This window comes from Myotis lucifugus, unplaced genomic scaffold (genome assembly GCF_000147115.1).
Source record: "Myotis lucifugus unplaced genomic scaffold, Myoluc2.0 scaffold_158, whole genome shotgun sequence".
Classification (NCBI taxonomy): Eukaryota; Metazoa; Chordata; class Mammalia; order Chiroptera; family Vespertilionidae; genus Myotis; species Myotis lucifugus.
In genome coordinates, this window is record NW_005871206.1 from 2871408 (window position 1) to 2883648 (window position 12241).

The 12241-nt window shown below is 42.4% G+C and overlaps 1 protein-coding gene across 10 annotated transcripts in view; it reads right to left on the reverse strand.

Moving 5' to 3' along the window:
* TRIM37 (tripartite motif containing 37) overlaps positions 1 to 12241 on the reverse strand; it is an 88122-nt gene that overhangs the window by 19823 nt on the left and 56058 nt on the right. For 8 of the 10 annotated variants that reach the window (XM_014461694.2, XM_023759615.1, XM_023759613.1 and 5 more), the window contains 3 exons: positions 10366 to 10494; positions 9827 to 10016; positions 7129 to 7247 (listed from right to left, as the gene is read on the reverse strand). In XM_014461694.2, the coding sequence (XP_014317180.1) occupies positions 7129 to 7247; positions 9827 to 10016; positions 10366 to 10494 (438 nt within the window). The remainder of the gene's footprint in view (positions 1 to 7128; positions 7248 to 9826; positions 10017 to 10365; positions 10495 to 12241) is intronic. The other 2 variants (XR_002830925.1, XR_002830926.1) reach the window with 2 other exon arrangements.

Below are 12241 nucleotides of genomic sequence, written 5' to 3' on the forward strand. Positions count from 1 at the left end.
TGATGATAAAATACCCACAGCAGTGAGTAAGGCCCCATTCCCCTCTCACAAACAAAGCAAATTCCAAAAGACAGGAGCTCCTTTTGTCCACTGTGCTCCCTCCTTCCAGCCTCATCACTTAGTCTCCTTCTCACTGCCTATCCTGAGACGCCAGCGGTAAACTGACAAATGCAAGGGTGTACTTCTGGGGCACTGTTGATCTGCACGTTTACAACAACTTTTCTTACTGAGTTTTAGGTGCTTTATATCATAAGATTCCTTACATAAAAGAAAATGTGTTACTGAGTAACACTGACTACTTAGTAAATATTACCAATTATTTTTATTATTACATATTTCTTCTTTGAGCTCCCTATATACCCTATTACAGCACTCATCTTTTTTTTAAAATATATTTTTATTGATTTCAGAGAGGAAGGTAGAGGAAGAAAGAGACAGAAACATCAATAAATGAGAATCATTGATTGGCTGCCTCCTGCACGCCCCGATACTGGGGATGGAGCCCACAACCTGGGCATGTGCCCTTGACTGGAATCAAACCCAGGACCCTTCAGTCCACAGGCCGATACTCTATCCACTGAGCCAAACCACTCATCATTTTATATTATAACTAAAGGCCCGGTGCACGAAATTCGTGTATGGGGGGGTGTTAGGGTAGGGGTCCCCTCAGGTCAGCCTGCACCCTTTCCAATCCAGGACCCCTTGGTCATACATCCCTTCTCACAATCCTGGACCACTGGCTCCTAATTGCTCACCTGCCTGCCTGCCTGCCTGGTCGCCCCTAACTGGTGCCCCCTGCTGGCCTGGTCACCCCCAACTGCCCCCCTTTGCCAGCCTGGTCGCCCCTAACTGCCCCCCCCTGCTGGCCAGGTCGCCCCCAACTGCCTAGTCAGCCCTCATTGCCCCCCCTGCCAGCCTAATTGCCCCCAACTACCCCCCTGCCAATCTGGTCGCCCCCAATTGCCCCCCTCTGCCGGCCTGGTCGCTCCCAACTGCTCCCCCTGCTGGCCTGGTCAGCCTCAACTGCCCCTCCCCACCCCCACAAGCCTGGTAGCCCCTCACGGCCACCACGCCAGCCTGGTCGCCCTGTGCAGCCTGCTGTTCAGTCGTCCCTCACTAACCTCCCTCCGGCCTGGTCGCCCTGTGCAGCCTGCTTGTCCAGTCTTTTGGTCATCCCTCACTAACCCCCCTGCTGACCTGGTCATTCACAGGCAGCCATCTTGAGAGGATGTGAGGGTTAATTTGCATATTACCTCTTTATTATATAGGATTGGCTATTAATTGGTTTGTTTGAAACTGACCCAGTTGTTTCCATTGCTCTCCTTGCCTCCCTCCCACCACCCACACACATAGGGGTGAGGAAAAGTAGATTTACAGTTGTGAGTATGCAAAACACGGAATTTTCTTGTATTATTATTAACCAGAGGCCGGGTGCACAAAAATTTGTGCACTCGGGGGGAGGGTCCCTCAGCCCAGCACATGCCCTGGAGCAGTCTGGGACCCCTCGGGGGATGACCACCTGCTGGCTTAGGCCCGCTCCCCGGGGGATTGGGCCGAAGCTGGCAATCAGACATACCTCTGGCAGGCCGGGAGCCCTCGGGGGATGTCCACTTGCCAGCGGGAGCAGGCCTAAGCTGCAGTCTGACATTCTTAGTGATGCTGAGGAGGTGGGAGAGGCTCCCACCACCACCGCTGTACTGGCAGCCGTCAGCCTGGCTTGTGGCTGAGCAGAACTCCCCCTGTGGGAGTGCACTGACCATCAGCGGGCAGCTCCTCCATTGAGCGTCTGCCCTCTGGTGGTCAGTGTGTATCATAGTGACCAGTCATTCTCAGTCGTTCTGCTGTTAGGGTCAGTTTGCATATTACCCTTTTACTATATAGGATATAGGCTCGGTGCATGGGTGGGGGCTGGCTGGTTTGCCCTGAAGGGTGTCCTGGATCAGGGTGGGGGTCCCGCTGGGGTGCCTGGCCAGCCTGGGTGAGGGGCTAATGGCTGTTTGCAGCTGGTCACACCCCTTTCATGGTGGGGGTCCCCACGGGGGTGCCTGGACAGCCTAGGTAAGGGACTGATGGCTCTCTGCAGGCTGGTCACACTCCCTTAAGGGTGGGGGGTCCCCACTGGGTTCCCTGGCCAGCCTGGGTGAGGAACTGATGGCTGTTTTCAGGCTGGCCACATCCCCTTTAGGGTGAGGGGTCCCCACTGGGTTGCCTGGCCAGTCTGGGTGAGGGGCTGAGGTCAGTTTTCAGGCTGGCCAATCCCCCCGACGACGGAAGCTCCCAGCCTCTCCTTTTTTTCTTTTTCTTTTTTATTCTGGGATTTATTTACTTTCTATAATTGAAACTTTGTAGCCTTGAGAGGACCTCAGAGCCGGCCAGGGAGGGCGGGAGGGAAGCTTGGTTTCCTCCATCGCCAGGGACAACCAAGCCGCCTGCTCGCTCCAGCTCCGTGGCTGCCAGCTGCCATCTTGGTTGGGTTAATTTGCATATAGTCGCTCTGATTGGCTGGTGGGCATGGCTTAAGGCATAGTGAAGGTATGGTCAATTTGCATGTTTGTCTTTTATTAGTGTAGATTCTTATATTCCTTATTTTTCCTTTTTGAACAACTATAAACCTACATTTGCCAACCCCTGTATATCCAGTATACTGGAGAGCTATAACCTGCTCCCATTTGTAGTCAGGAACCACTCTGGCAAGTAATTTAAAAATATACATATTTTTAATTGATTTCAAAATAGAAGGGAGAGGGAGAGATAGAAACATGATGAGAGAGAATCATTGATCGACTGTCTCCTGTATGCCTCACGCTGGGGATTGTGACTGCAACCTGGGCATGTGCCCTGACTGGGAATCAAACCACGATCTCCTAGTTTATAGGTCGACGCTCAACCACTGAGCCATGCTGGTGAGGCAGGCAAGTAATTCTCAAGGAGTGGTCATCCCTGGTTGAATCATTCAACTGAACCAGTGGCTCTCAACTGGGGATGACTGCCTCCATGGAGACATTTGGCAATGTCTGAACATTTTTGGTTATTGCAACTCGGAGGAGGTAGTACTGAAACCTAGTGGGTAAAAACAAGGATGCAGCTAAACATTCTACAATGCACAGGGCAGCCTCCTACAACAAAGATCATCTGGTCCAAAATGTCAATAGTGCCAAAGTAGAGAAACCCTGAACTAGCAGGTTCAGAAATTATCAGCATCATATGCAATGCCAGGCAAATTAGAAGTATTTGTCATAAATGCTGCATTAATATAAGGAATTCCAGTACATGCTGTAGTAATTTAAGACACTATAGTTTATAATCATATATATAAATATAGGAAAATAAACCCCTACAGGTCCTTTAAATAAAGAACAATCATAATATTTCTTTCTTAATGTTTTAACAATCAACACTTCACTTTTAAAATCCTTTCCATTTAATCTCTTCTACTGAAATAATGCTGCTCACACCACAGGAATACCAACTAAGAGGGAAGACCAAAATGTTGAATGTTCTTTCACTGGAAAACTTGAAAATGCCACCACCCACTTGCCCTCTCACAGGGTAGCCAGTGTGCTGGCACCTGTATGCATGCTTTGAGCTACAACTCATCAATCATTGAAATTCAAATAAGTGCAGAGGTGGAAGGTGGCAGTTTTACTGAGATTTTAAAAATTTTCAATGTCAAATATTAATGAAGTTGACTCGTGGTTCTGCTAACATAAAAAGAACACAGCAAGGGCAATACACATAAGCCATGTTTCAAACACCTTCCAAATTACAAAATGTCTTCTATACTTTTAGATAAAGAATGAGGAACCTGAAAGAACATGTAGAATACTAGAAATGTAATTGAAAATGAACTTGCAGGTTTTTTTTAAAAAAAATGGTTAAAGTATAAGATACTTCTACAAGAGCAAAGCAGTACAAACATTAATAAAGACTCACTTTAAAAGATGAAGGATTGGGGGGAAACCAAGATGGCGGCATAGGTAAACAGCTGAAAGTGCTGCCTCGCACAATCACTTCAAAAATACAACTAAAAGACAAAACAGACATCATCCAGAACCACAGGAAGGCTGGCTGAGTGGAAATTCTACAACTAGAAGGAAAGAGAAAAGCACTCTGAGACTCAGAGGAGGTGTAGAAGTAAAGTGCAGAGGTACGGAGGCGCACGCGGAAAGGGCTGGCAACTGAGGACACAGTTGTCTTTTTCAATTGGGAGGGATTGACATGCTCCCGCTCTGAACTCCAGTTCCAGGTGAGTCTCCGGGGACCCAGGACTCATACAGGGAGAAACTGGACTGTCTAGCAGCGGGCGGAACTTGAGGGCGGCTTTCTTCCAGAGGTGCTTGCAGGAATTACCGCGGGACACTGAGACCCCGGGCCTCTTAGGGCAGGACTGAGGATCAGCCATAGCTGTTTGCTCCGCCCTGTTGATTCCCTGAGACTCCGCCCCACCCAAGCTGTGTGCAGAGGCTTTTGCATATGAATGACCTGGCCCTTTACAATCTAAAATTACCTAACAAACTGCAGCTGGGTCAGAGAGTCCCAGAACATCCAAAAGAAGGCCCAAGGCCCCACAGCAGCTTGCATTGCTTCACAGATGGGCCTCATCTGGGCACCTCCAAACCCCAAACCCCAAACGTGGAAGAGGAATCTACAGATCTCTCTGTAGCTCCTGCTGGGTAGCCTCAGGAAGAGGCTAAATTAGCACCTCCTTAGAGATCCAAGAGTCAGTGTACCCAGTGGTCAGAGTGGAACCATCCAGATTAGAACTCCTTAGATCCATAAGGGACACACTCAGGGGGCAGACTCTGAGCACCAAAGCCCCACTGAAGCAAGTCTTGCCCCATAAGGGTGTCTCCAGCACAGAAGTTCTCCCACCATAGACACAGCTGATTCTCACAGCCAATTGGCCTGGAGGTCAATTCCTCCCAGTGATACCAACTACAATCAAGGCTTAACTACAAGACTGTGCACACAGCCTACAAAGGGGTGCACCAAGAGTGTCCACCTCAGGTGATTGGGGAGGCTGAGCCACTGACCCCTATAGGACACCTAGCATAGAAAGCCACCCTATCAACACAAGGAAGCAGCCAAAATGCAGAGACAAAGAAACAGGTCACAAATGACAGAAATGGAGGAAAGCAAACTACTGGATATAGAGTTCAAAACCAAACTTATGAGGTTTTTCAAGAATTTTCTAGAAACCGCCGATAAATTTAGTGAGACCCTCAATAAATCTAGTGAGACCCTCAAGGATATGAAAAAGGACCAACTAGAAATTAAGCATACACTGACTGAAATGAAGAATATTATACAGAGATCCAATAGCAGACTAGAGGATCCCAAGAATCAAGTCAAAGATTTGAAATACGAAGAAGTAAAAAACACCCAACCGGAAAAGCAAAAAGAAAAAAGAATCCAAAAATATGAAGATAGTGTAAGGAGCCTCTGGCACAACTTCAAGTGAACCAACATCCGAATTATAGGGGTGCCAGAAGAAGAGAGAGGGCAAGATATTGAAAACCTATTTGAAGAAATAATGACAGAAAACTTCCCCTACCTGGTGAAAGAAATAGACTTACAAGTCCAGGAAGCGCAGAGAACCCCAAACAAAAGGAATCCAAAGAGGACCACACCAAGACACATCATAATTAAAATGCCAAGAGCAAAAGACAAAGAGAGAATCTTAAAAGCAGCAAGAGAAAAACAGTTACCTACAAGGGAGTACCCATACGACTGTCAGCTGATTTCTCAACAGAAACTATGCAGGCCAGAAGGGAGTGGCAAGAAATATTCAAAGTGATGAATACCAAGAACCTACAACCAAGATTACTTTATCCAGCAAAGCTAGCATTCAGAATTGAAGGTCAGATAAAGAGCTTCACCGATAAGAAAAAGCTAAAGGAGTTCATCACCACCAAACCAGTATTATATGAAATGCTGAAAAGTATTCTTTAAGAAGAAGAAGAAGAAGAAGAAGAAGAAGAAGAAGAAGAAGAAGAAGAAGAAGAAGAAGAAGAAGAAGAAGAAGAAGAAAAAGGTAAAGATAAAAATTATTAACAAAAAATACTTATCTATCAATAAGTGAATCTAAAAATCAAGGTAATAAATAATTTGATGAACAGAATAATCTGGTGAATATAAGAGAATCAGGGGCATAGAAAGGGAGTGGAATGACAATTCTTGGGGGAAATGGGTGTGGAGGGTGTTGGAAGAGACTGGACAAAAATCGTACACCTATGGATGAGGAGAGTGGGGGGGGGGGGGTTAAGGGCAGCGGGTCGGGTGGGAACCAGGTGGAGAGGAGCTATGGGGGAAAAAAGGAGGAACAACTATAATAATCTGAACAATAAAGATTTAATTAAAAAAAGATGAAGGATTAACACTTAATATTCTAATTACTGTTTTGCATATGTCTCCCCCATAAGACTGAATATATTTAATTTCATCTTTGCATTATCTAACAAAAACTCAATGACTGGCATGTAGGTGGCTTAATATATTAACTGAATAAGCAGATAAACTATCTTATAAATTTTCCCCTCCTGTAAATGTCTAGTAAGACATGTCCTTTAATGTAATCAAGTATCCATTTTGCCTTCCCCTTTGCTTAATGACCTAGTAAATAAAATTCAGTGGCACAACAGATGTTGTGTTTAGATAAGGACATCAGATATTGCCTCAATAGCTTTTTTTTAAAAAAATATACTTTTATTGATTTCAGAGAGAGAGGGAGAGATAGATAGAAACATCGATGAGAGGGAATCATTGATCGGCTGCCTCTTGCATGCCTCCCCCCCCCCACCCCCCCCACACTGGGGATCAAGCCCGCAACTCAGGCATGTGCCCTTGAACGGAATCGAACCTGGGACCCTTCAGTCTACAGACCGACACTCTATCCACTGAGCCAAACCGCTCTATCCACTGAGCCAAACCGGCTAGGGCGCCTCAATAACTTTTTAATTAACCAGTTAACTGCCACACGTCCAAAACGGAGACCATCCCCACATGCCACGATATTTTGAATTTAATTGCGTCTATACATGCTTATGGCATACAAAGGGTTAAACCAACCAATCCACACCACCACCACCACCACCACCTCCTGCCTAATTATGACTTGTCATTCCTTACCTTCCTCAGGGGCAGCTGAAGCTCCTTCAGGCAGTATAGCCTGTAATTCCCCAGTTTCAGAATTATTTTCCAAGTCAGTCATTTGCATTCCTTCCAGACGACCTCCTTTAACATTAGCCCTCAAAGAAGAAGAAAACAACTTGATATTTTTCTATAACTACTCACTAATAATTGTATATTTTCTTCTCCTGAAACTGAGGATATATGCCACTGATGTCTAATAGTAAATTTCAAGTTTGTTTATTTCAGAGAGGAAGGGAGAGGGAGAGATAGAAACATCAATGATGAGAGAATATCATTGATCGGCTGCCTCCTGCATGCCCCACACTGGGGGTCGAGCCTGCAATCCGGGCATGTGCCCTGACCGGGAATCGAACGATGACCTCCTGCTTCATAGGTCGAAACTCAACCACATCGGCCGGGCTCAAGTTTATTTTTAAAAATTCACTAGAGGACTCACTACAAAGGTTATAAAATGGACTACATCGGTGTCAACATCATGGCTGTGATATTGTATTAGTTTTACAAAATGTTATCATTAGGAGAAACTGGTTAAGGAATACAGGATTCTATGTATTATTTTTTTTAACTGCATGGAATCTACAACAAAAATGCTAATTAAAAAACAACTGCATGTGAATCTACAAGAAAAATTTCAATTAAAAAACAGAAGTCCAAAATAATATTTTCTCAGCAATATGGAAAAACTTTTTAGATATATTATTAAGAAAACAAGTGCATCTTTTGTATTAAAAAAGCTATATACTCACAGTTGCTTAAATATGCATAAAAACTGAGAAGACACATACATCCTATATAATAAAAGGCTAATAGGCAAATTATCCCCTTGACCAGGAGTTAAACCAAGGGGCGGGGCCGGACTGCCAAACACTCACGGCTGCTCCCCCCAGTCAGCCTGGCCAGAACGGCTCCAATCGGGGCAGGCCAGCTGGACCCCACCCGTGCACGAATACGTGCACCAGGCCTCTAGTCATATATAAGAAATTAACAGCAGGATTGTACGTGGGCAGGGGATGGGAAAACTAAGCAGATGGAAGACAAAAATGGGAAAATTTTCACTTAATAGTCTTTCTTTTGCTTACTTTTCTGAACCAGTATCATTTAAAATTTTTGCTTACACTACTTAAATCAGGAAATGAAAAGAAGACCCAAGCTGATGATATAATTAACTGTAAAATGAGGGTTATAGTTAAGAGCTGCAGTTACTTATAAAGAATTTTAGAGTCTAGAAAAAAGTCTATGTTTATATACATTTAATGTTTATGGCTAAAGGCAGACATAAATATCTCCATCACAAAATGTAAAAGCTAGTTGTAGCTTCAACGTGAAAGGAACATGCATAAAATCAGGCTAACTAATGGAGAGGACAAGTTAGTCACCAATGATTACAACACCTTTCCATTGCTTCAACTTGAGCCAAAACAGAAAATTAAACTACCAGCTATCCTTTTAGTTTTGGTAATTGTCCAGATCTTAAAACTGTATGAAGTTAGTACCAAGAGGTAAATCTTTCTCTAAATTTAATTCAAAGTCTCCAAAGTAGGACCATTCCATTTTTTTAAAATTATAAATGTACTTAATATCCATAAAATAGATCAGCAGATGGATATTAAGTAAAGCTCATCTGGCACATTCATAGACAATCACTCTATCTTTTGAGGGGATGGAAGTTTAATTGACATGGCTGGGGTTTGAGCTTATGTTTCCTAGGAGATAGATAAAAGCGCTATTACATATATCATTTTGGGAAATTCCAACTATGCATTTTGACAACACTTTTATAAGAGGAGAGGAAAGGTGAAATAAAAAACAGTGTTAAAATAAAATTGCCAGCCAGAACCGGTTTGGCTCAGTGGATAGAGCGTCGGCCTGAGGACTCAAGGGTCCCAGGTTCGATTACGGTCAAGGGCATGTACCTTGGTTGCAGGCATATCCCCAGTGCGGGGCGTGCAGGAGGCGGCTGATCGGTGTTTCTCATTGATGTTTCTAGCTCTCTATCCCTCTCCCTTCCTCTCTGTAGAAAATCAATAAAACATTTAAAAAAATAAAAAATAAAAAAATAAAATTGCCAGAAGTGCTTTGTTCCACACAAAGTATGTGTAAAAGGTCTATGAGATACAATATAGCCCAGCAAAGATGTCTTTGAAAAGTGTGGCACAGATGGCAAAAAAAATGGCTGACACACAAAAACATATCAGAAGGCAGAGGTCATATAAGGTTTCACACCATTATTATCCTAACTTCAGTGAAAATGAGCTCCAACATAAACTAAATTTCTGGTACTATATCATCCCATTAAGAAAAAAAAAGTAAGGTTTTAGATTTATTTAAATCCTCACCCAAGGATATATATTTTTTTTATTTTGAGAGAGTAGGAAAGAAGGAGGGAGAGGAAAAGAGAATGAGACAGAGAGAGAGAAACATTGATATGAGAAAGTCACATGGGTTGGTTGCCTCCAGCATGCATCCCAACTGGGGCTAAGGATTGAACCAGAGCCCCTTTGGTATGGGGGCAGCAACTGAGCAACACTGGTCAGGGCAGGTTTCTGATACTTTAAAAGTTGCACTTTAATACAACAAATGAACTTTCTCTCTGCTAAAAAATTAACATACTAGAAATTTATTTTGTTCGTTATGAAGCTATTATCTCATTTCATAAACAAAAAACTTAATTTACCCCAAGGTGACCATCTTCCTCCTTTTCTCAACAGCAGGTAAGCCATTGATAACTGCAACCACAATAGCATTTGAATCCAAAGCCTGACTCTGCAGGTCTTCAGATTTCGGCAGAATATCACCGAAACTGCCATGTGTCAAGGCTCGGGGAGAACTGTGCCTGCTCCCAGACTGAGAGCTTCCTGGGGAAACTACAGAAAAGGAAGGGGATATTCAGATAAAAGGAAAACAAAATGTTCTCTCTCAGATTTCCACTTCAGATCTTATCATACATTTTTAAACTATAGGAAAATGCAAAAATAATTTTAAAATATATCATAATCTTTTTGATGCCAACTGTTTAAAATTAAGGCACCCAGAATATGCAACCTAATGGCTGCATTTTTTTTTTACTGATGGCTCTAATTAATCTGTTGTGAGATCAAGGAAGTTTTGAATCACGTTTCAGCATTATAGTAGAGTCTAAAGCTATATGTAAGATCAATTCTGAATAACAGTTTTCTACCCATGAAAATTACATTTTGAACTCTTCAAATTTACCTTCAGACAGAGGTTGACAGTCTCCCCTTGAATAGCTATTTTCCCCAGGGTCTACTGCTCTTCGAAGTGATAGACTACCTGCTATACTGGACCGAGCTGGCTTGGGTGAATTACTCTTCTTATTTGTGGCTGCAAAGACATTTAAAAACATTTCTGAATATGATAAAATAGCACAAAACTCACTACCTAGGCAGTCAGAGAAAGGTTTAATCTTAACATGCAAGAAAGGTATTCTAGCTACTATGTAAAAAATAAACAAAACAAAACAGAGGATGCTTTGGTCCCAACTGGTTTATTAGGGATTTTATTCCAAAAACACTCCTACTCTGCTGCTTGTGGAGCAGTGTTAACTTACAAATCTAAAAAAATAAGTAAGTCAGAAACTTCAAAAGAAAAATCATACCAGACACAGACTCTAATCTCCATGTAATTAAACTAGTATTAACAATAAAAATATAATCGGTAAACACTTGGAAATGGTAAAATATTATTGGTTTGGAAAGAAAATGCTTAATTAGAAATGAACCACAATTACAATGCTTTAAGATGTTTGTGGCTAAATCAGTAATTAGCAGAAATGGATGGCCTTAAAATGAATTAGAAAAAACTGATACTAAATGGCCTAACATGCAGAGACGCAAGAAGCTATAAAAAGAATTAAATTTTTAAAAAGAGCATAGATGCATTAAAAGGTAATAAACAGGTTCAGCAAGGTAGAACCATATAAGACCAATAATCAATTGTTTTTTAATCCAACAATCTGAGAATGAAATGTAAAAAACAATTCCATTTGCAAGAGCATCAAGTAGAAAACAGAGGAAAAAATTAAGCAAAGAAATGTAAGACTTGTACACTGAAAACTATCACACATTGTTGAAAGAAAAAAAAAAGATAGGAAAATACTGTGTTCGCTGATTGGGAGACTTAATACTGTTAATATGGCAGTACTCCCAAACTTGATCTACAGATTTCAACACAATCCCAATAAAACCTCTAGCTATCTTTTTTTCCCTAATGGCTGAAACTGACAAACCAATTATAAAATTCACATGAAAATGCACAAGATCCATTACACCCCCAAACCATCTTGAATGGAGTACTCACAGTTCCTATTGTAAAACAATAAGCCTGGCTAGTGTGGCTCAGTGGTTGAGCATCAACCTATGAACCAGGAGGGCTTATTTCCTGGTCAGGGCTTATGCCCAGGTTTCAGGCTTGGTCCCTAGTGGGGGACGTGCAGGAGGCAGCTGATCAATGATTCTCATCATTAATGTTTCTCTCTCTCTCTCTCCTTCTTTCTCTCTCTCCCCCTCTCTCCCCCTTCCTCTTTGAAATCAATAAAAATTATTTTTAAAAATAAAACTACTCATTGGAACATACAACATATTTTGAACTTGAGAATAAAAAAAACTAAAGGGATTCCTAAATAGAGTTGAAAAACATTACAAAAATCCTGTTATTGCTAAGGCATGGCACAGAACTTCTGGCTGGACTTCTTCCATGACAGGAAGAGATGAGGCACTGGGAACCTGGGGGCAGCCTTCTATTTCCACCCAAATAAATCTTACCACCAGACCTCATCCCCTCATGTGGCTCCCCAAAAACGCTTTTGTCACGACACCACAAGGACTCCATTTCCACCAGCAATAGTCTCACAACTCCCACTCTCAACCCTTTTCAGTTCCTTCTTCACCCAACAAGCAAAGTAATTTTTGTAAAAGGTAAATCAGATAATAAATACTCCCTGATATCTATTCTTTAAAGACTTCCTCCTAAAACCAGAATAAAACACAAAACTCTTTATTGAGGTCTTACCAAAAACCCTACCTGAGCTAGACCCTGCTTACCTCCTCTGCTTATTCCTCCCTATTATTCT